Raw genomic sequence first — 25,309 nt, forward strand, 5'->3', positions numbered from 1 at the left:
TGTAATTTCCCATTTTGACTTCTAATAGCCTTCAGATCTAATATAAATGTCTTTTCCTCCAGTTTCTGCCCATGATTAAATTATCCAATTGTATTCAAGATCACTCCCCCTCCTTTTTCCAGCAGTCAGCCCCACGACACTTGGAATGCCATGCCTGTGTTTACAAAGACATTGTAGCTGCTCCCACCATGAGTAGGATGGACTTTCCTAAACTACGCTTGTGTTTGATGACACAGCTCATGGGAACTATATGTGCATGCATCTTCTAAGCTGCGTAGGATCTGGGTAGGAGCCTGATTTTCTTCTTCTCCTTTTGGGAAGTTAAATGTTCCGCAGAGGGATTGGCTCTGTGTTCAAATTGCCTAAATCTGCTCGAGTCCACGTTTTTGCTTTGTGTTCAGCATCAGTGTGTGGCCAGATGTTTAGTCATTTGCTTACAAGAGGGTATTTGTTAGCCTTGAGGCACCCAGTTTAACTAAATGTAAATTTATACGTTGAAAGTAGGCATAAGAAAAAAACCTGACAGTTTTACCTCTGGGCCAGTGAACATATTTGGATGTTGTGAGGATGCCATGTGCCTTAGAAGAACGATGGGGAAAGAAAATAAGTTCAATGGAATGGTTTTTATGCCACTGTCAGAAAGCTTTGGATTTGAAGACTTGGAATGAGTTGTAGTGATTTGAAATTAGTGAAGCTGGCTATGTCAAAGAACCAATAGAGGTTGGAATAGGTCATCTCATGGCTTGTGACCCATACGCTCAAGTTGAAGGTAAAACCAGACTTTTTTCCTCCTTTTTAAGGAGATGGAAAAGATAGTCCTTACTATCTGTCTTGTAATATTGAGCAGTCGAAGGACTGCAAGGGAACATGGAAAAATCAAACCATATTATGTCTTACTCAAATATAGGAGTCTCTTGTAAAAAAATTAAAGCACTGAGGATAAGGTGGAAGTATTCTCTGCTGTCCAGCCCTCCACCTCCCAGACCCTCCTCAGAGGTGGTCACTCTCGCCATTGGTATGTGTCCTTATAGACCTTTTAAAATAGGTTTTTATTGAGGTGTAATTTACATACCATAACGTGGCCATCTAACTCAATATGATGTCTGTGAGATTCATATTTTTGTCGTGCGGGGGTGGTTTGTGTTGCCGTGTGGTGCCCATTGTGTGGACGTACCACAATTTAGCCATTCTCAGGTTGGTAGATGTTTGGACTGTTTCCATATTGAGACTAAATTAAGAATAAAGCTCCTAAAAAAGAATAAAAGCTCCTGTGAACATTTTTATACATGTCAGTTGGTGGCCATGGTCTCTCCGCCATGGGCGTGTACCTGAGGTGAGATGGAACCCTGGGTCACAGGTGCGAATTTGGCGCAGTGCACTGTCAGAGCTTTGACAAAGTGGCTGTACCAACCGACACAGAGCGGCAGCTGCTCCTCGCCCTCATGGACGGTTGGTATTCTCAGTCCTTTTATTTTACCCGAGAAGACCCTGCAATGAGAAGCCCACGCACCACATCGAATAGCAGCTCCCGCTTGTGGCAACTAGAAGAAAGCCCGTGTACAGCAATGCAGCCAAAAATAAATAAATAAAAATAAAATAATAAAACATTTAAAAAAAAGAAAAGAAAAAATAAAGTGCAGTGATTTAACTGCATTCAAGGTCAACATTAACATTTATTTATTTGGCTGTGTCAGGTCTTAGTTGCGGTATGTGTGATATTTAGTTGCGGCGTGGGGGATCTTTAGTTGTGGCATGCGGGATCTAGTTCCCTGCCCAGGTATCGAACCCGGGCCCCTTGCATTGGGAATGTGGAGTCTTAACTGCTGGACCGCCAGGAAAGTCCCTTTAGCTCATTTTAAAAATAGATTGTCTTCTTTCTGGCATACAGGTGCTCTTGATACACTTCGTATATGAGTGTGTATGTATATGTGTGTGTGTGTGTGTGTGTGTGTGTGAGTGTGTACATATATACATATGTATGTATGTATATACTAATACAGTTATCTTTACTTACCCCCAATAAAGCCTTCTCTATGCCTTTAATCGATATGTGGGTCATCTTTTATTTAAAAATTTTCATCATTGCTATTAAAATATTGTTGTGTGATGGGAAAAGCCTAGACAACCAGAATATTATCATTTCCAAGTTACACATGTTTAAGGCTCAGGCTTAGAAATACAGAGAACCCAGCTCTCCGTGGCCCCATCTCTCAGAAGACCAGTGCCATCAGATTGGACATGGTGCCAAAGGACCATTTAAACTCTTGATGTATTCTCGATCTGGGGGGCCGGGGGTAGAGTATAGTGTGTAAAGAGGTGAGCCAGAGACTACTTTTTAATGGAGTTGGTATTTCAAGCTTTATAGAGTTTGGAGATTACTTGTGAAGAATCAGAATGCTAAGTAGCCATTAATTTATTTTATTAAAATGTTTCTAGTAATTTTTTTCTTGCAGTTTGCTTCTGCTTGGTATATAGCTTTTCATCCAACTGAATTCCAAATTTGTCTTTTTCTATTTAAACATGGGCCCCCAAATGAGTTACCGTATATATATATTTTTTAATTTAAGGGAATTCTAATGGAATCATGATTTCATGGCCTTATTATCATTTTTCAAAAGCATCTAACTTGTTGACAGAATTCCTGAGTTGTGAAGTGTTCCCATCCATTCATTCCCTCGCCCATTATTTGTTGCCTGTGTGCTGGTGAGGTGTGGTGGTGGCATAGATACCGTCGTGGAATCACACAATCCTTGACTTTAAGGAATTTGCCTTTCATTTTCTTCCTAATACTTAGTGACTGTATGGTGAATTTTCCCATGTGCTCCCTACATACTTCTTGAATGCCATTTTGGTGACAAACACTTTAAAGTGGGGTTTTATCTGTCGCTGTGCTTTGGAATAAAAACATGCGAGACAAATGGGTGAGAGGCAGGGCCTAATCTCTGCTTTTTCTGATAATGCTGCAGCTGGCTAGTGCGGTGCTGGGATGAAAAAGGAAAAGGTTATCAAAATGAATGGAATGTGAACTAATATTTCCGAACAGAGAGAACAGTGTTTTCTAAATGCATGCATTAAACTGAGTTCATCCATGTCAGGCAATGAATAATTCCCTTTCTCTAATTCGCCCTTGCCTTGTGACTGTTGGCTCTTACATAATTTCTAAATGCAAAATAGGATATTGTTTAACAGAAACTGCAGTTCGTGGTTACAAGTAGCTGCAGAAATTGTTAGTGAGCTCAAGTTATGGTTTTTAAACTCTGGCATCCATTTCTCCTTTTCTTACAGGTCTAGTTTCATTTAACTTGTGTGATTCTTTGACTGCTAACGTCTTCATTTTCTGGGCAGTTGTTTGCCATCAAACAGTTAACTTGGATTCTTAATTCAAATTCAGTGCAGTTCTGAGTGTTGACTAACCAGAAGAATTCTCTGTACAATGTGAGAAGTTGCCCTATTTGGCCTAATCATGAGTTTTGCTGTACAACCCGATTTAAGGAAATGTTTTAAAAGTTAAATTAATGTAAAATGCTGACCATGAGCCCTTAGAACAGTGTGTCCATTTCTTAGGGAGTTTGCATTCCATTTTTGTGTGATATTACGGCTTCCAACATATTTGGCTTTGAGCATTATTAGCTTTTAAATTCCACATAGATGCCCCTATCGTGAAGTAGACTAGGACATTCTGAGTCATTTATGAATTAAGGTAGAATTCTAAGAAGTATGTGATAGAACTTCACGTTTCTAATGACATTAAAATATGCATGCACTCTTTTAAAGAGAAAAATACAATTTTAGTAAAGAATCTATGTCAGCGTTAAGCAAGAATGAAGGAATTTACTTTGAACGATTATCAGTTTGATAATTATCTTGATAAAACAAATGAAATTTACTAGTTTAGGAGGTTGTCCTCAGTTGGAATCAGGGATGCCTGCTCTGTGAAGCACAGGCAGGACAAAGTTGGTTCTGTTCTAACTGAAGCCAGCTGAGTAGCAGAGTGTTAAATTTTTTTACCATTTGGGGAAACATTCTCTAGCAAGATGACTACTTTCATTACTGTACGTATAAGGAATTGTACTATTAAGTTTTCTTCTCTGCCCTTGCTGTAACCACGAGGTTGACATCTTTATTAAACATGTTAATATCTTTGGGGCTTTCCCCAAATTTGTTTCATATCAAATGTCTGACTGGTTATCTGAAGGAATTGTTCACTGTAACAATTTAGAAAACAATTTTTTTTTCCAAAAGAGGAAGTGGTTTGTATGAATGCAGGAAGTAAATTTCTCAACGGCAGCTTGATCTTTTAGTTTAAAATTGCTTTCGTTTGCAACAAGAGAAAAATGTATAGAATAATGGATATCGCTGCTGCGACTGTTCTTTAAAAGTGGATCAGTGTTCAAACGAAAGCTTCTAGAAAAGTCATCTTTGTTATCCTCTTGTTTATATCTGTCCTGTAAGCAGTCACATCTGTAGACTTTATGTTTTGTTTATTTTGCTCCTCAGTGTGCCTGTATTAAGTGAACGTCGTGAATGGTTTCAGTCGTTTTGATGCTTAATGTTTGTCCTGAGTAATACGGATGTTTTCTTCTTTTTCGATGCTTCATATGGGAAATGGAATTTAATGGAAATTTTTCCCAATTATCAAATGTGGAATAAATGTACTTATATTTGGAAACAGGACACAACTTTGAATATTAGTAGGATGCGTTTTTTTTTTTTTAAGGCTGTGACCCTCGATATTTAAAAAATGAATTTGTGATAGGAATGTTGAAACATAAAATTATTTACTCTGTTTTTTTTTCACATACACGTATTCTTGTTTCACATACACGTTTCACATACACGTATTCTTAACGTTGCATTCAGCTCCCAGTTTCAGTTCATTTGCTAGCAATTACTACAGCCTCTATGTTGTTGACCTTAATTTTCGCTTCTTTGCTTTGGAAATAAGTGGTTTTTACACAGCAAATGGAGTTTGGGTAACAAACATTTAAAAAGTAGCGAGGGGGCTTCCCTGGTGGCGCAGTGCTTGGGAGTCCGCCTGCCGATGCAGGGGACGCGGGTTCGTGCCCCGGTCCGGGAAGATCCCACATGCCGCGGAGCGGCTGGGCCCGTGAGCCACGGCCGCTGAGCCTGCGCGTCCGGAGCCTGTGCTCCTCAACGGGAGAGGCCACAACAGTGAGAGGCCCGCGTACCGCCAAAAAAAAAAAAAAAAAAAAGTAACAGGAATGTCAAAATCTCAGAGCATCAGAAATGTTGGGGGGTGGGGTGCTCCCCAAAGTGAATGTATATAAAGACCAAATACTTTTAAAAGCCTCTTCAGTGAACTATTTCCAGTACGCATCATGTTACTTGCATGAAAATGCTAACGCGAGAATCTATCTTAGCTTTGCTTTAATACTCCTACAACAAGCCTCTAAGTGAATGTTCAAGATAGCAACAGAATGAAATAAGATGATAGGTCATTCCCATACCCTAGATCTGAAAATAAAAGTGAACTGAATAAAACATGAATACAAATATTCATATTATATGAATATATGAACTTGAATATAAAATAAAATAAATAAATGATATTTACTTATTTGAGTGTGTGTGTTTGTGTTTGTGTGTGTGTGTGGCTTCAATACTTGGCATTTCCTTTGTGCCCCTCATTGTTCTAAAGGCTTTTGTACAGCAACTCATTTAATAAAATATTTTAATTTTTACTGATAGTAAATGGTCTATCTCGGCCAGGAGCTGGTTCTTAACATATTTTTTTAATTAATTCGTTTTATTTTTTGGCTGCAGTGGGTCTTCATTGCTGCGCGTGGGCTTTCTCTAATTGCAGCAAGCAGGGGCTACTCTTTGTTGCAGTGCACGGGCTTCTCATTGCGGTGGCTTCTCTTGTTGTGGAGCACGGGCTCTAGGTGTGCGGGCTAGAATCGCGTGCCCCCTGCAGTGGAAGCCCAGAGTTTTAACCACTGGACCGCCAGGGAAGTCCCCGATTAAGTATATTTTAAACATCCTAGACAAATTAGAGTCTATTAGAGTATTTATTGAACAAATAGTTCAGAGCATCAGTAAGATTATAATGAATACCTTTCTCGAGGGCCTTGGTTAGCAGAAAACAAAGAGATAGAGAGACAAGGAAAACTCGAGTCAATTGCAGAATCAGATAATGTGTATAACATGCTAAGCTGCGGGGTGAAGATATTCAGAGCAGCAGTAGTTTAAAAATGATTAATGAGGTACATCCTATGTGAAATCACCTGGTCTTATGACCAGCAAATACTAGGAGCTTAAGAGTTGCTCATAGATTCTGCAGCTGAAAAAGCTCCATGTGGATTACAGGTTGTTGGGATAGGGCTGAAGGAAGAATCAGGACTTGAGTATGATGGATGGGTAGAAGTTGAGTGGATAGAGCAGCGAGGGAGCATCTGAGAGGGAGAGAACTTCGTCCCAGGCGTTGCGGGAAGCATGCTGCTGATGTTGACAGAACGGGGAGTTGAGCAGGATCTCCCGGAGAGGTGACATGAGAACGGATTGTGAAGGATATTAAGAGTGAAATGAATGTGATCCGCATGAAATGGTATTGAACCTACTTCTCAAAAAACTTACACTGGGAACGTGTTTTATTTTTTTCGAAGAGAGTTTCAGTCCTTGCCATAATTCTTTTATCCCTTGATAGATAAAAAAAGGTAAGGCTATACAGTGTTAAATTTCCATTAACCTGGGACTTCCCTAGTGGTCCAGTGGTAAAGAATCCACTTTCCACTGCAGGGGATGCGGGTTCCACCCCTGGTCCGGGAACTAAGGTCCCACATGCCGCGGGGCAACTAAGCCCGCACACCACAACTACTGAGCTCGCGCACCGCAACTAGAGAACCCGCGTGCCCCAAACTGCGGAGCCCACGCTCTCTGGAGCCTGTGTGCCACAACTAGAGAAGAGAAAACCCGCACACCACAACTAGAGAAAAGCCTGCACTTCACAACTAGAGAGAAGCCTGCATGCCACAACGAAGAGCTTGCACACCTGAAAGAAGATCCCACGTGCCACAACTAAGGCTTGACACAGCCATAAAAAATAAAATTTAAAAAAATTTTAAAAATTACCATTAAGCTAAAATGGCCGTGCTGGATGTGGGAGAGCTAAGACTGAAGCACATTTCTATGAATTCTTTGTGAATTCAGTGTCCTTGCCAGTGTGCCGTATGATTTCCCTCCTGGTTTATGTTAAACGAGCTCTTTATTGTTAGCCACTGCTCTTGCCTGCAGAGCTAGGCTGGTGATAATGGGTTGGGATAAGGTGATAAAGAGCAATTGACATGAAGCCTCAGTATATACTAGGGGCCCAATAAGGAGAGGTGGGCCCAGGGACCATCTGAAGTGGGCACCATCTATCCACACAGCCAGAGACATGTACTAAGGCAGGCCAAGTGTTGTTACTTCTTGCATATTCCTCCTTTCTGGGTTAAATTCCCTCCTTTCTGAATGATAGGTTGTTTTCATTTTCTTCCATAAGGGTTTGTGAGTAGTAAGTTCTTTATTTGTCTGAAATGTTTTTATTTTGTCCTCACTCGAATGTGATCGTTTAGTTAGGTATAGAATTCTAAGCTGACAATGATTTTCTCTAAACATTTTGAAAACCTCATTCCGTTGTCTTTTATCATTGATTGTTCCTTTGGGAAGTTGGCTAACTACTTAACTGTGTTCCTTTTGTGGGTATTTGACTGTCCTCCCTAGCTCTTAAGACCTTATCATTGCCTTTGGTGTTCCGTGGCATCACTGTGATATTTCCAAGTACAGACTTTTTGTTTCTTATTTACTATGCTTAGGGTTCACTGGGGATTTGTTCCTTTCATAAATGTAGGAAAACTGTCAGGTGTTCACTCTTCAAATATGCCTTTCTTTCATTCTCTTGAATTGTTGGTTCTGGGGCTCAGATACGTCTGAAACTTCTCATTCTATTCCCCATGCTTCTTAACTTCTTTTTCCTTCATTTCGTTTCTTTATCTCTATATATTACACTTCGTGTAACTTTCTCAGCTACTTCATGAGTTCTCTTCAATTATTCTATTATTTAACTGATTCATTAAGTTTTTAAATTTCAATGAGTGCATTTTTTATTTCTGGAAGTTCCATTTGCTTCTTTCTCAGATACACTTCATCTTTATAATGTCTTTCATTTTCTTGTGATTTCTGTTGCTTCTTTTATTTCTTTAACCCTTTTAAATGTCTTGTTTTATATGTTCTTTAAATTTTTCTTTTAGCTCAGGTTTTTAAATAATTAATTAATTAGTTAGTTTGTTTATGGCTGCGTTGCGTCTCCGTTGTTGCACACGGGCTTTCTTTAGTTGTGGCGAGGGGGGCTACTCCTCATTGCGGTGCGCGTCCTTCTCATTGCAGTGGTTTCTCTTCTTGCGGAGCATGGGCCCTAGGCATGCGGGCTTCAGTAGCTGTGGCTCGCGGGCTCTAGGCACGTGGGCTTCAGTAGTTGTGGTGCACGGGCTTACTTGCTCTGCGGCATGTGGGATCTTCCTAGACCAGGGCTCGAACCCATGTCGCCTGCATTGGCAGGTGGATTCTCAACCACTGCACCACCAGGGATGTCCCTAGCTCAAGTTTTTATGGTGATAGTTTTTCTCTCTACTGTGTCAGCTCTCACAGTAGTTTATTTCCTTGTGCATTTATGATTGTTACATTATTATTTTTTGTATGAGCATACCTTCAACAGGGATGGGTTTTTCCTCTGGGAATCCCATAAAAGCAGGATTGTGGGTGTATCCCCACTCCCTTTAGGGTTTTGTATTTATTTTGGCCAGACAACCTGGGGCCGATTTTTGTGTTAATTTCTTGTGGTGGAGATTCTTGCAACACTTTATGGTATACACAGGCTTAAGGTTTTGTTTCTCAGAGGACACTCTTACCCCACTTCATCCCATAGCCTGATACCTAATCAAACTTCTTTGCTGTCTTCTTTGACCACTAGAAGTTTTGCTAGGTGTTGCCCAGCTGAAAGAATGCAGAGAAAAGTAGTACTGTGGTCAAAATTCAGGAAGCGCCTGTAATCTTTTATCTTGACCTATTAAGAATATATTACTGAAAATAACTTCTGTAAGATTTTTAGTATTAAACATTCCTGATTAAACATCTATTGTGACTTGGGTACTAAGGATGAACAGCTGCTCACCAAACACCTCAGATTTCTCTTTTTTTTTTTAACTGAAGTGTAGTTTTTTTAATAATGTTTCATGTGTACAGCAAAGTGATTCAGCCATAAATATATATATATATACTTTTACAGATTCTTTTCCATTATAGGTTATTACAAGATATTGAATATAGTTCCCTGTGCTATCTAGTAGGTACTTGTTGTTTATTTTATATATAGTAGTGTGTATCTGTTAACCCCAAATTCCTAATTTATCCCCATCCCCTTTCCCCTTTTGTAACCGTAAGTTTGTTTTGTGAGTCTATTTCTGTTTTGTAGATAAGTTCACATGTCTCGTTTTTTTTTAGATTCCACATATAAGTGATATCATATGGTATTTGTCTTTCTCTGACTTACTTCATTTAATGTGATAATATCTAGATCCCTCCATGTTGCTGCAAACGGCATTCTTTCATTATTTTTAATGGCTGAGTAATATTCCATTGTGTGTGTGTGTGTGTGTGTGTGTGTGTGTGTGTGTACATATATATACCTCAGATTTCATGGTATTTCATTTCTTTCTCTGGGGTATATAACATGATTAATTTTTTTACTCTTCTAAGGAATATATATGTCTTGTAGAACTGCATTCCAGAGTGCTTTCAGTATTTTTGCTCTTCACAATAATGCCACAGCCGTAGAGAATGGTGATCATATGGGCATCAACTTTCCAGAATCCAGGCTGTTCTCTTCAACTGTGCATATATGGAACCTTGTGGTATTAACCTTGTGCATGTCATATTTTGGGGTGACGTTACTTTTTAAGGGGAGAAAGGGAAGAGAAAGAGATCATCAATCTCAACCTACTATAACTGAAAACTCAAGACCCTCGCCAGGAATAATGTGTTAGAAGCCAGGGAGGAGGAGGGGGCAAGTCTTGGAGACAATGATTTATATTTTATCAAGATCTCTGAGCTCATACCAAGTTTGTTTTCACCAGCTTAACTTGGAGGTATGCCAGCCTTAAGAGCAGCCATATCAGCAGTGGCTTCTGTTTCAGCAGAAATTGTCACTCACCTTCTAGTTCTACTTTTTAAATAAGGCAACTGGGGTATAGAGAAACAGAAGGCCTTTTCTTAAAACTGTTTAGCAAGTGAATGGCCCCTGAGGGATTGAGATGCTGGTCTCATTTGCTATCTTTCCATATTCTCTCCTTCTATTTCAGCACTAAAGTAACCTACAATGCTGGGGCTAGAAGTTGTAAGCCTGTTTCAAAAAAAAAAAAGAAATCAGGAAATGGCTGGAATATTTCAAGCATATTTCTTTGGTTAACTTATTTTGAAGTTTTTCTGTGTTCTGTATTTTAGCTGCCCTTATAATTTATCAAAGACAGACTCATTGTTTTGGCAAGTCCCAGCCTGGAAGTCTCCAACAAAAACTCACGGTGCTCCTCTGTCTGAATAGGAATTTTTAGATGCATTTTAGTCTTAAACTTGAAAATGTATTCTAGATGCAACAGTTTGCTGGGAAATTGAAACGATGCCATTTATCATACAACAACATTACTCCAGACAGAGAGCTTTTCCATCTCTTCCTTTGTTACTATCCCTCCTACTATATCTTTCAGAGCTGTGTGTGTGTGTGTGTGTGTGTGTGTGTGTGTGTGTGTGTGTGTGTGTGTGTGTACCTCAAAGGCAAGCCATACCTCTTCAATCTTTCACTGTTGTTTCTGGAATTCTGCGTTACAATTTGCCTCTTTCACTAAGCTTTTTGGCAAAATAAACTAACTTTGTCACTCTTTTCAGAAGTGATCATTATTAATGTTTTATTTTTATAATAATGAGATTATACTGTAAACACTGTTTTAGAAACTTGAAAAAAATTAAATTATATATAGCTTTCACTTTCCCTTATTAAATACTCTTTCACATTATTTTTCTTCCAGGCTACACAATAGTCCATCAAGGGTATGACATATAATTAACCAATCACATTACTGGACATTGTCTCAAATTATTAGCTATTATAAACAATACTGTGTGGATATCTTTTGTGAACACTGAAAATTATTTCATTAGGATAAATTCCCAGAAGTAGAATTGCTGGGTCAAAGACTAGGGTGAAATCAGTTTTACTCCTAATCATTGACAAATCATAGAGAAATTCAGTTTACCAGTTAGAAGTTCAGGGATTCTCAATAGATGGCTGTTTTTCTGGTCTCTGAAATACGTAGAGGAGGACCTGGTGGCGCAGTGGTTAAGAATCCGCCTGCCAATGCAGGGACACGGGTTCGATCCCTGGTCCGGGGAGATCCCACATGCCGCAGAGCACCTTAACCCTTCCACCACAACTACTGAGCCTGCGCACCTAGAGCCTGTGCTCTGCAACAAGAGAAGCCACCACAATGAGAAGCCTGTGCACGGCAATGAAGAGTAGCCCCTGCTCACTGCAACTGGAGAAAGCCCGCGCGCAGCGACGAAGACCCAACGCAGCCATAAATAAATAAATAACTTAAAAAAAAGTACATCCTTTATTTAAAAAAAAACAAACAAACCTAGAGGGACTTCCCTGGTGGTCCAGTGGTTAAGATTTCATGCTTCTACTGCAGGGGGTGTGGGTTTGATCCCTGGTCGGGGAACTAAGATCCCACATGCTGTGTGCTGCTGCATGGGGGGTGGGGGGGGACGACACACCTAGAGAACAGGTCACAATATCCAGTGGCCCCTACCTCTCTTGTATGCTGTGAAGATGTGTGCATTTCTTCTCTTTAACCTGGCCACGTCCAAAAGGAAAGGTGCTCCAATCGTTGGAGCTACTGGTGACTCTGAGACTCACCATCTTTGCCAGCTGTTGATTGGGGATCATTGTAATGTGGTGGTGTCATTTAATGATGTCCTTGCAGCTGTGTTCTTGGAACTTTCCAGTGAATTTCCCAAGGCTGCTCTACCTCCTCTCAGTGTTATCTCAGATCCCACTCCACCAGGGAAGGACACTAGGTTTTCACTATTACCAATGTTTACCAGAGGGTGGAATGTGCAGGGACTTTTACTTTCTAAACCTTACAATTCTGTAAATTTGAATTATTTACAGCAAGCATATTTTTGTAATTGGGTGAAAAAAAGAACTAAGATGGAGAGAGGCCGATAACCCAGGTTATTAAATTCGTAAGTTTGATTTTATGCACAATATTAAGTCAGCAGCTCAGGTAGTTGCAGAGGGGTGAATCGAGAGCCAGGTGCCCTGCTGGATTCTTGCTGTGTCTCCAGCCCAGGCTCTGTGCCCTTTTGGCTGGATTTCGGGGCTGGTGGTCAGGCCATCTGCCCCCTAAGTGGAGCTGTTGCAGGTCACGGGCTATTGGATAATAAATATGGACAGCCTAGCTGTGGTTCAGAATAGTAAATTCAGAATAAAATCTCAATTTAGCCCTCCTTTCCCCTCTGGCCTAAAATACAATTGATCTCTTCTTATGATAATGATGAAATAAAATATTGAAAGTCCAGCTGCTCCAGAGAACATTTACTGCTGTTGGAACTACCAGTGATGAAACATTTTTCATTGTGCTCCCCAAATTTTTGGTAATCAAGTGGGGCCTTTCTAAGTTGTTATATTCACATACTTCTAATCAAGGAAAAATTTGACTTTCCAAAAGCTAGGAATGCTGCTGCAATAAATAGTTTATCATTTAAGGAACAGCAGTGTATACAGTCCTGAGAAGTCTGAGGTCATGTTCAAAAATTAATACATCTCGGGCTTCCCAGGTGGCGCAGTGGTTGAGAGTCCGCCTGCCGATGCAGGGGACGCGGGTTCGTGCCCCGGTCCGGGAGGATCCCACGTACCACGGAGTGGCTGGGCCCGTGAGCCATGGCCGCTGAGCCTGCGCGTCCGGAGCCTGTGCTCCGCGACGGGAGAGGCCACAACAGTGAGAGGCCCGCGTACCGCAAAAAAAAAAAATAATAATAATACATCTCATTATGTATTTAACAATAAATATATAAATAGAACCAGTCCACATTTGGTCATTTTGTTAAAAGGTCAAAAGCTATAAGCAGCCCTGATAAAAGATGTGAGGGTATAACCTAGTAAGTATAACCCTATTCCCCGTGTGAAAGTAAACACATTCCTTAGTATAGCTCATTCTCTCTGTTTATGACAATTGAGACTCAGCCAGCGGTGTTTTCTTCTTAATATTTGAAATATTAAGGAAAAAGTAATAGCGAATTGAACAGGAAATAGCTACACAGTTTGGCCATGCTCATCATCTAAATTTAACTAACTAAATGGATTTTAGTATTTTTGTCTTTAAACCTGTGAGGATTTAGAAGCATTGGGCTGCAGCTCAGTTTCTAAAATCTTGTTTTCTTTATTTAGAAACTGTAACTCTGACCTTTTAGGCAGCACAGCTTTATTTCCATAGGATGTTGAGTTAGAGGTGTTAAGAATTACTAAGCAGTGAAGTAGCGCTTAAGCAATACATACTTAGGCCTATTTGGATTTATCTGGGGAGAGTCCCAAGGATTTGTCAAAGAAATTCTAAAATTTAAGTTCAGTCTTTCTGATTGACAGTGAAACTGGTGTAGTTCTTATTTAAAGATGTCTGTGAATTACAGCCTCAGGCAGTTGTGGTCATTCTGGACTTTTTTAGAATGTTATCTCTAAATTCTGTAACTCTGAGTCATTAAAAAAAAAAAAACCCTCTGACCTTCTCTCTGCCCTACAGTAATATTGCTATAAGATGCAGTATCTTTTATTCTTAGAATGAGAACATGAATGAAAAGAAATAGCTAATGGTCTGGCTGACAGTAGAAATACTATACCTCTTTAAGATAATAGTTGCTATTTTCAGATGGACTTAAAAAGGGAGGAGAAGTGATGCTTCTAATCTTCATGTAGCCTTAGTCATTAGGAGATACACTCTCGAAAATATCTAGTTACTTAGCGGTTACTCCAAATAAGTTTTTGAAAATACTTTTAAAGATATTTTTAAAAACATATTTGTAGTAATGAGTAACTGACTCAGCACTAGTTTTAGAGAGAGACTCTTGAAGTTCCATCGCAAAATAAACACAGCAGCTTAGGAAACAAAAATAGATTTCCACAGTAAATCTTGGTCAGAACAATGGCACATTCCTGGGCCTGCATTCAACAGTGGGTATTAATTCAAAGCAGCTGGATGCTGGGATTGAGAGTAAGATAGTCCCGTCTTCCTGCGGTGGCCTTGCAGAATCTGATGTGCGACAATATTTTGCTGCTTTTAAATGTTGCTTTATCCTTTTAGTGAGTCAGAGAGAATCTGCAGAGGTACAGAGGCTTTTGCAACCTCAGGTCCAAACTTTTCCTTTCAAGAAAACTCCCAGAGAGATCATGCTTCCTTTACAAAAGGTAGACCCATTCCCTCTGGAGTCTGTTTGTTTTCTTCTACTCAGCTCACTTTCCAGGCTGGATTTTATCCATGTTCTTCCTTATCTCAGTTTCTTCCATAGTTTACTGGTCACCTAGTTACATTTCAGGAATGCATTGTGCAGGGCACTGTGAAACTATTATGAATTAATATTAATTATGAATTAATTATTAATAGTTTAATTATTATGAATTAATATTAATAGTTTAATTAATATTAAACTATTATGAATTTATATTAATAAAAGCAATTATATAGCCAAAGCAAAAATATGATTAGAGATTCTGGGGAGTTCAGAGGTTAGAGGATGACGACCACTTCCAGTCAGATGGTGCTGGGGTACCTCTGGCAGGCTCACCTCCAGTTCTCATGAGTAAAATATTCCATGGTCGTTATGATGGCTTGACTGTCAGGAAACATTAATCTGCTTATGTGGGCTGTGTGTGTGTGTATACACACATAAGTGCATATTTAATGATGACATTCTGATCTCTGTTTCAGAACTAAGCTATTTTAAGTTTTCACCAAATTAGACTCATTTCTGCAAAATAAATACGGAGACTGTTCATCTTGCTACTCTCCTTACAAAAGAGATGACGGAACCTCCCTCCCCTGGGATTTTTCTGAGACTTGTTTTCTGAGGAAGTTTTGTAAATGAAAGAGAGAATTTTTTAGAAGTGGGAGGTTACCTGGGAATTTCCTTGTATGTTATTTTTTTTTCCCCCATCGTCATAATAGAATGAGAAATGATAAAATTCTAGGTAATTGAAAGAGTTAAAAGGATTTGTGAGTTGGTTGCATCAGGGGAACAGATGGAGTGCACGTAGGTGGGGAAGCTACTATTAAAGTGCAGGAGGGTTACTGTGTGTTGGAAAGGCATGGATTTTGCGGGGTAGCTGGGGACTCAACATGCTGGGGACTAGCTTACGTATCTGCTAGTGAACACAGTAAAGCGGAAGCCAAAGCGTATGGTCAGGAAGGGAGTTAACAGTCCGCTGACAAAGAGGAAGAATGCGGCAGCTGAACTAACTGAGGGGAGGTGAGAAGTTGGTAAATTGGTTTTGAGGTACCTAAAGGTCTTAAGAAACTAAGAAGCCTCAGGTAATAAGGAAATCAGTTTGGAAATATTAATATTGTTCCCTGCATTTGGGAAGTGTTTACGTATGAACAGAGAAGAAAACAAAGGAAGCAGCTCTGAATGACCACCTCGGGCTTTCACGGATACACAGATGAGCGAAGCATATCAAGGAAGTGAAATCAGGTTAAGCCTTCAGGTCACAGAGGCAGGAAACCAACGAAGGACATGGCGGTGTGAAGAAACCGATCTGGTACCAGTGATCAGACAGAGAGTGGGACAAACGACTCCAGCCTTTCTTCTTCGTGTTGGCATTTGAACGGTTCTTTGTTTTTTCTTTTTCTTTTTTTAAGCAGTTAGGTTCAGTAAAACAAGACAAAACAACAAACAAAAGTTGCCTTGGGTATGTTGGAACAAGGCCCTTTTCCTGTTGAGTTCTTGGTTCAGTGTGGTAAGTTTGCCCAGTATACAGGCCAAGCCATCTCTTCATCTGTCAGGGGGTAGTTGTTGCCCTGCACGGACCTCAGATTGTCTTAGAGATTCATGAGATTGTATTTATCAAGGCGCCTCCAAGGTGCTGGAGGAATCTGAGGAGCTGTTACCAGCATAACAATCTCTGCTATTTGTGGAGGACTTTCGACTTTACAGACATTCTTGTTTGAACTTTCAAATCGATTCTGCAACTTGCCGCTAAGAGCCCCTTTCTTGCCTGTGTGTAATTAGCCAAAAAGTGAATGAGAAGAGAGAAACAAATGTATGAGTTCTATTATTATTTAGGAGAAAAGCAATGCAGTAAAACACAAAATAGCACGCGCGCGCGCACACACACACACACACATAAAAAGCACAAAGAGAGCACCGTACTTACTGCTTCTTTAAAGTATATTCTGAAAATAAACATAGTGGAGAGTTTTAGAAAGGTCCCTTTAGATCACTGGTTCGTGTACCCTTTTTAAAAATATTTATTTATTTATTTTTAGCTGCTTTGGGTCTTCACTGCTGTGCACAGGCTTTCTCTAGTTGCGGCGAGCGGGGGCTACTCTTCATTGCGGTGCGTGGGCTTCTCATTGCTGCGGGCTTCTCTTGTTGCAGAGCACGGGCTCTAGGCGCGCGGGCTTCAGTAGTCGTGGCTCATGGGCTTAGTTGCTGCGCAATATGTGGGATCTTCCTGGACCAGGGATCACACTCGTGTCCCCTGCATTGGCAGGCGGATTCTCAACCACTGCATCACCAGGGAAGCCCCCGATATGACTTTTTAATTCATGAACTCCGTTGAGAATTGGATTAAAAAATTTATAGATCGCCTGTCCCCTCCTCAGGATATAAAAAATATGATCAGCAGTTCCCATAAGGGAACCTAAATCTAGGTAACATAAATGTGCGAATTGGGCCAAGTGCAGACAATAAAGAATGTTGGCACATGTGTCAAACTAGAAAGTAATACCAAGTTAAGACAATAGAGAATGTTGGTGTTTGTGAAAAATTAGGGTGCACATCCTTGCCTAAAGTAAATTCAAATTCTAAATAATCTCTTTCTCCTTTTTCTTTTTTTTTAAATTGAATTGCAGTTGATTTATAATATTATGTTAGTTTCAGGTGTACAGCATAGTGATTCAGTATTTTTGCAGACTATACTCCACTATAGGTTATTACAAGATAATGGCCATAATTCCCTGTGCTATACAGTATATCCTTGTTGCTTATCTGTTATAAATATAGTAGCTGGTATCGTTAATCCTATACCCCTAATTTGTCCCTTTCCCCTTTGGTAACCACAAGTTTGTTTTCCAGCTGTGAGTCTGATATTCATTTGTACTATTTTTTTTTAGATTCCACGTGTAAGTGATCTCATACAGTATTTGTCTTTCTCCATCTGGCTTATTTCACTAAGCATAATATTTTCTAGGGTCATCCATGTTACCACAAATGTCAGTATTTCATTCTTTTTTATATCTTAGTAATATTCCATTGTGTGTGTGTGTGTGTGTGTGTGTGTGTGTGTGTGTGTATCACATCTTCCTAATCCAGTCATCTGTTGATAGACACCTGGGTTGCTTCCATGTCTTGGCTATTGTAAATAGTGCTGCTATGAACATTGGGGTGCATGTATCTTTTCGAATTAATGTTTTCATTTTTTTTCTGGATATATACCCAAGAGTAGAATTGCTGGATCATATGGTAGTTTTATTTTTAGTTTTTTGAGGAACCTGTATATTGTTTTCCATAGGGGCTGCACCAATTTCCACCAATAGTGTACAAGCGTTCACTTTTCTCTACATCCTAACCAACATTTGTTATTTGTAGACTTTTTCCTGATAGCCATTTTGACAGGTGCGAGGTGATATTTCACTGTTGTTTTGACTTACATTTCTGTAATAATTAGTGATGTCGAGCATCTTTTCATGTGCCTGTTGGCCATCTATGTGTCTTCTTTGGAGTAATGTCTTTTCAGGTCTTCTGCCCATTTTTGGATTGGATTGTTTAAACAATTTCTTTTTAAAACAGCATCTGCTAAATACAACAAATGGGAGGTAAATTTGATCCCCCAGTTCCTCCAGTTTGCAATCCTAGGTTTTTACTTATTATGTGTAAACATGGGGGTATTCTCATTTTTTGCCCTAAGGCACGACAACAAGCTCAAATGCGTCACCAAATGGCAGAGGACAGCAAAGCAGATTACTCATCAATTCTTCAGAAATTCAACCACGAGCAGCATGAATATTACCATACTCATATTCCCAATATCTTTCAGGTAAGGAGTTCAGATCTCTCAGATTTGCTTTGCTTAGAAAAATGTTGCCTTGGAATCATGATTTCTGGGCTTATATTCTAAGTATTTCTATAATTCTAAGTTTCCTCTAATTCAAATCATTTTTTAAAACATTCAGATCAAGCACTGACTGACATTAAGATGAAATATAACATGAATCTCAAGATTAATCGATAGCCTTTGCAAACTTCCTTGGCTTGCCCCTGCGGCCATTCTTGGTCAGTCTTAGAACTGTGATTCTCAGATGAACACTCTTTTTGCTAAAAGGACCATCCTGGTTACAAAAATTCCAACTTAACCTTTAGGAATCTAAGCAGCATTGAGACAGGTGTAGGATTTGAATAGATGACAGTTCTTTCCTTTGGATTGTTTTTCTTTTGGCTACTTTAGGTTGTCAAAAATCGTATGAGAAAAGATACATACATTCCCACTCTGGGAATTTTTTACAACTTAAAGTCCAACTGTAGAAAAAATAATAAATGTTTGTGTCATAGCGTCTACATAGCAGATAAGAACCTCCAGCTTGTAGAAGGCAGGTATACTAGTTAATGTAAGTCTGTGTTGGGTCAAGGCAGTTAACCAAATACCATGCTTTTGGTAGAGGACAAAGCAGTGCCTCAAAGATGGAGGAGATGTTTAAACTCTAATACCAAACGGTGCTAATAGTAAAGCTACTTGAGTTTCGGGTTCTTACTGAAATTGGAATGGAATTGGGTAAAGTGTACATTTAGGCAGCCCGGCAATTCGTAAAATAGGTGTCCAGCTGGCTGAGGTAGAGGCACAAGAAATTTACGGTTGCTGTAACTCTAACCTTTTTATAGGCCTATTTCCCGCCTAGAGAATTTTTTAGAGGTAACAGTGCTGCCAAAAAACAACTTCCGTAAGTAACAGTGGACCAAACTGGGGCTTCCTTGGTGGCGTAGTGGTTAAGAATCTGCCTGCCAATGCAGGGGACACGGGTTCAAGCCCTGCTCTGGGAAGATCCCACATGTCGCAGAGTAACTAAGCCCGAGTGCTACAACTACTGAGCCTGCACTCTAGAGCCCACGAGCCACAACTACTGAAGCCTGTGTGCCTAGAGCCCGTGCTCCACAACAAGAGAAGCCACCGCAATGAGAAGCCCGCGCATCACAACGAAGAGTAGCCCCCACTCGCCACAACTAGAGAAAGCCCGCGCGCAGCAACAAAGACCCAACGCAGCCAAAATTAAATTAATTAATTTTTTAAAAACCCAGAAAACAGTGGACCAAATTAATTTTATGCAAATTCTGATGTTTCAGAAAATACAAGAGATGGAGGAGAGGAGGATAGTGAGAATTGGAGAATCAGTGAAGACGTATGCAGAGCTGGATCGGCAGGTGATTCCAATCATCGGGAAGTGCTTGGATGGAATAGTAAAGGCAGCCGAGTCAATTGATCCGAAAAATGTAAGTACTGTAGTTTGGACTTAATTTATAACTAAGAGTTTGCGGTCCCATTATTTCCCTGCCCCTTTCCACAGTGACCATATTTAATCACCTGAAAGTAGTTGCTTTCAGTGGTCACAAATACTTTTCAACAGAAGCAGCACCATTTTAGAGTTTTTTAATTCAGCCTTCTGTGTTTTGGATTAGTATAGTCACTGGCACACTTAGGATTGTAGAGCTGAATCTGCTAGTATAGGTTTAGGTTCATATAACAATGGCAATAGTGTCTTAAGGTGGTTTATTTTTCCTTCCATGTAAAGATGTCTAGAGGCAAGAGGGTCCAACCATGGTATGGGCAGATGGTCTGCAAGTTCTCAGTGACCCAGGCATCTCCTAGTTCACAGCTTTTGATGATATGGCTTTCAAACTCAATGTGGCTTCTGTAGCTCCAACCATCACATCCAAATTCCAGAAAACGTTATATAGAGAAGGGCCCATGCCATCTCTTTAAAGAGGCTTCCAAAAATTGCTCCCTGTACTTCTGTCTACATCTCAAGAGATCTCAGAGGTCAAAACTTAGGGGCCACCTCCTGCTGTACAGAAGACTGGGGAGTGAAGCCTTTTTGCTGGGTGGCCATGTGCCTGACTTAAAATCAGGGTTCTTGTTACTAAGAAGGAAGGGTGATTGGCTATTGCAAGACAATTGACGCCTATGGCACACCTACAAAATCAGTGTCAACTGAAATAGCTACGGCAAATTAAAATGTGGGCTCACTGTAGGAAGTTGAGATTTTTCCAAATTGTCTTCTCTAGTAGTTTTTTTTTTTAAGATTTATTTATTTATTTATTTTGTATTTATTTTTGGCTGCATTGGGTCTTTGTTGCTGCACGTGGGCTTTCTCTAGTTGCGGCAAGCGGGGGCTACTCTTTATTGCAGTGCGTGGGCTTCTCATTGCGGCGGCTTTTCTTGTTGCAGAACACGGGCTCTAGGCACGTGGGCTCAGTAGTTGTGGCTCGCAGGCTCTAGAGCGCAGCCTCAGTAGTTGTGGTGCACGGGCTTAGTTGTTTCACGGCATGTGGGATCTTCCCGGACCAAGGCTCGAACCCATGTCCCCTGCCTTGGCAGGCGGATTCTTAGCCACTGCGCCACAAGGGAAGTCCCATCTAGTAGATTTTTTAAATCAGATGATCATTGAGTTAGAAAGTTATTACAAATCACATGTGCTTTTGTAACAGTTTAACTATACATCTATCTATCTATCTTTGGCACGATAGCTGCCATTTCTTTACACTTTGGTCTTCACCACCTGACCCCAAGAAGATTCTGAACTCAAAGTTCCTAGCAGGGTGCACACCACAGAGTAGGCAATCAGTTCACTGATTTATTCAGCAAACATTTATTGCACCATTATTACCGGACACCATCTAGGTACTAGGGACACAGTGGAGGAAAAACAGAAGGGAGCCTACATTCTAGTAGAGGAGAGACTGTGAACAAATATATACATAAAGAAAAATTATTCAATAAATTCATATCTTTGAACCACAATTAACCAAAGAAATCAGAGAGATTATCTACTCTTTGCTTTGACTTTGTGTATGCCAAATTGCTTTAAGACCTTCTGATGAGAACCGGTTTTTGTACTACTGTATTTTTCAAGGGAATCGCATAATAAATGGCCCAGTTTTTCTGCTTTTAGCAAAGTCATTCTTAATTAATATTTGTTTCTGTAAATGTAGAAAAATGGTTAATTATTAAAAGTATCTTCAAATCTCAGCTAGACATGTAGCTTTACAAATTATTCTTTCTAATGATAAAAATATTACTAGAAAAAATATTACTAGAAAATCTATTATTAATCAATATAACTTATTTAGAATATCACCTGTATGAGGTCATCATAGTTCATTGTGTATAAGGTATTTGCATGCATCTGAACATATTTGTGTGTGATGGGTGTAATTTCAGGATTCACAGCTGGCCATAGAAGCTTATAAGTCCGGTTTTGAGCCGCCTGGAGACATTGAATTTGAGGATTACACCCAGCCGATGAAGCGCACTGTGTCAGATAACAGCCTTTCGAATTCCAGAGGAGAAGGCAAATCAGAGCTCAAATTTGGTGGCAAATCCAAAGGAAAGTTATGGCCGTTCATCAAAAAAAATAAGGTACTGATGGCTGGACCCAGTGTGAAATGAGTGTTGCAAAGTGTGGAGACGTTCACTTTATCTTTTAGTCTTAAAGGAACGAAGATTTTAAGCTTGTTTCAGAATGCAAAAAAAAGAAAAAAAAAGCTAGTGTGCTATTTTATTTTAAGACAGTATCTCTCTTTGGTGATGGTACCTTGGCCATGGCCATGTGTCTTATTTCAGACGCGTTATCACCTGCACCGTGTCACCCACACTAACAGATTACTGACCTCTGGCTTTTGCATCATGCCTTTCACTCCTAAGTCTCCTAGATTGCTGGTTACCTGGGCTGGGAGAAAGGAAATTGTACAACATTTCTATAACCATGTATCAGCATATCTAACTGAAATTGTTCCCATGGGTTAATAACTTGGTTTCCAACTCATGTTAACATATGTATCCATGAACATTTTTCGTTTTCTTTTTATAGTGTGATACGTAAGTGCATGACAGCATTAACATAGGCATAAAGTATGATCAAGGCGATGTGACTGCTGTAACCTTAGAATAATTTAATATTTCAAGACTGTCTTTGCTGTTTTCACAACCTTAGCATTGAAGGACTTTCGTTTTCTCCCATCAAGCTGTGTTAGTTTAGGTGGTTTAGAAATATTTACCCTTCTGGCTTACACTGGTTTAGAGTAACTAATTAGAACGGTAGCTTGCATGTGGAAGTCTGCATGAGCTTCTTGTCAGACATTTCTTGCTATTCTTCTGTTGCTTTACTTACTAAAACTCCCACTTCCATCATATTCCCATTTAACGTATCCTTACGTATTTTCTTTTGGACCATGGCCTAAATATTTAATTGTTTGTGTTTGACTTGCTTTGGGTTTTCAAATATTATTTGATGCTTATTTTTGTTTTGTGTCTTATCTTCTTGTTTCTGATTTTTTACTCTGTCACTGCTCCGTCTCTTACACGTAGCTTATGTCCCTTTTAACATCCCCCCATCAGCCTCCCCCACCTCCCCCTGCCTCTGCCTCACCCTCTGCTGTTCCCAACGGCCCCCAGTCTCCCAAGCAGCAAAAGGAACCCCTCTCCCATCGCTTCAACGAGTTCATGACCTCCAAACCCAAAATCCACTGCTTCAGGAGTCTAAAGCGTGGGGTAAGTTCTGCTCTGGAATCCTGTCTCTCTTGTGCGCTTTGGTTGCATGTTTTGTTCTGCATAACTTATTTTGTTTGTGAATGACTCCATTGTGTTTTCCCATAACATAAAACAATAAGAACCTATGATTCATTATAGCCGGAAAGAAGAAGCGCCACAGAGAGGAAAGAAGGAAGGAAGCAGGAGGGGTGGGGGAGGGGTGGGGAGCCAGCCACCCCAGAGTTCTTTTTGTCTGTAGCACATTTTGGATGGACCTTTCTCCGTTTCCCTTTTGAAACATCTAAGTCATTAATATTTTACCTTGATTTTACCAAAAAAGGAAACTTAGATTGCGTTTCTAAAGCTAGCAACATTTGAGGCGTTGGAAATCAGTGTATAGTCAGAAAATATTTGCTTAATAATTACTGAAACAATGTGTCGTGAGGGTACTTTTCTCTGAGCTACGCCTCAGGGTTTGAGGCGAAATGGTATATGGGTTACAGCGGTTTCTTTAGCTATTTTGGTGATGTACAAGGTGTTGATTAAATATCTGATAACAGACTGACTGCAAAAAGGCCTAATGCAGTATTTATCTTAAAGGGGGAAGTACTAGCGGCTCACATTTACTGAGTGCTTGTCGTTTGCCAGACTGTTCTATGCGCTCATTTACTTTTTTCAACCACCCTATGAACCTAGGTACTAAGAGTTCTTTATTTTACTGATAAGGAAACTGGTGCATACAAAGATGGAGTTAGGAAGATACAGAGCCAGGATTTAAAGCCAGGGAGCCTGCTTATGATCTGAGATTCTGTGAGTCCATACTCAGGGAGAATCTGTTATACCATGATTGACTCATAAGTGGTTGTTATTCAGACTCAGGTTTGCCATCCTAACTAAGATCGCATGTGCTTAAGTCACAAGGACTTATGGAATTGATCAGCAATCCAAAGTAGATACCAGTTCGGTTTTTTAGAAAAAGATTGGAACAAGGTCATTCCTAGCCTCCTGAATAAACCTAAATGGTCAGTCTAGTCTAAGCCATCCCCAGATATTCTTTATAATGAATAATGAGTAAACAGACATTAAGTGCATTAACATATCCAGTAAGGTTTTCTTTTGTCCTGTCCTGTGGGAGTTGAAATATAGTTGTAGTGGGATGTGTTCTTGTACAAATATAATTTTTACTTTTCCCTTCCTCTGTGTAAAAAAGTTGTAAATATAGTAGATAGCTACATTGTTACCTTTTAAAATAAGGGACAAAACCCTCATTTCTTTATATGCAGAGTTCCTTTAATAATGGAATCTCAGAGTTTTATGCAAAGAATGCAGTTGGTGGGATTATCCTGTTCTTAAGGTTACCCAGCATATCCAGGTTAAGAATTTGAATTTAATTTCCTAAAGATTTCAAGAGAGGCCTTGTTGGAGGGCAGAATATAGCTTCAAAAGTGGATGATGAATGGTGTTGAGTTCTATAATTAGGTCTCCATTATGCTGGCTTTTAGAATTCTCCATCCATCTCTGCTCCTTGCTCATCGAAGAATTTTCAACATATGACTGTGTCGCTATACTAGACTATAGACTATAAAATTTGACATTAACTGTAAATCAGTTACCCCATCTCTGCTGCTTCCAAAACCTTCACACAGCACTCACTTATTATATTTATAAAAATATCTCTGCATTGTCTCTTGGAATCTCATAATGAAGGATGTTGAATATTCATGACTGTTTACCATTTGTGTATGTATCTGTTCCACTCTTCTCTCAACATCACAGTCTGTTGGTTGCACATGGTTTCTGAATCATGTTTCATGGCGTTCTCTAAATGTTTAGGAAGAGACCAAGAATGTCAGTAATCAATAAGTGTAAGAAAAGATGGCTAGGAAAACATTAACACTTGAAAACAAAAACAGTGAAATGAGAAACAGGTTATTCTGATTAATTAAGGGAACCCTATCCCATTTTTTTAAAAAAAAATAATTAGCAAAAATAAATTTTATTTCTTACACCTCAAATCTGTGCTCAGCAAACTTCTATTTTTTAAAAAAAAATTTCCTAAATGGTGAGTGTGTTTTCAAGAATAACCACACACACACACACACACACACTAGAAGCATCAGTAAATAAATAGAAACATATTTTTGCTTCCCTCCTTTTTCGTTGATCTGTTTTTAGGATCAGATTTGACGTACTTTTCTTCAGGAAGTAGCAGTGCAGAAAAAAAAAAAAAAGGAAAGGAAATACATCATAGAAGTA

The 25,309-nt window shown here is 39.6% G+C and overlaps 1 protein-coding gene across 19 annotated transcripts in view; it reads left to right on the forward strand.

The window, feature by feature from the left end:
* Positions 1 to 25,309, forward strand: part of FNBP1 (formin binding protein 1) — a 146,239-nt gene that overhangs the window by 93,853 nt on the left and 27,077 nt on the right. For 8 of the 19 annotated variants that reach the window (XM_060300306.1, XM_060300305.1, XM_060300303.1 and 5 more), the window contains 4 exons: positions 18,224 to 18,352; positions 19,651 to 19,797; positions 21,746 to 21,943; positions 22,892 to 23,074. In XM_060300306.1, coding sequence (XP_060156289.1) covers positions 18,224 to 18,352; positions 19,651 to 19,797; positions 21,746 to 21,943; positions 22,892 to 23,074 — 657 coding nt within the window. The remainder of the gene's footprint in view (positions 1 to 18,223; positions 18,353 to 19,650; positions 19,798 to 21,745; positions 21,944 to 22,891; positions 23,075 to 25,309) is intronic. The other 11 variants (XM_060300310.1, XM_030838584.2, XM_030838586.2 and 8 more) reach the window with 3 other exon arrangements.

The sequence above is a fragment of the Globicephala melas genome, chromosome 6, assembly GCF_963455315.2.
Source record: "Globicephala melas chromosome 6, mGloMel1.2, whole genome shotgun sequence".
In the NCBI taxonomy this organism is placed as follows: Eukaryota; Metazoa; Chordata; class Mammalia; order Artiodactyla; family Delphinidae; genus Globicephala; species Globicephala melas.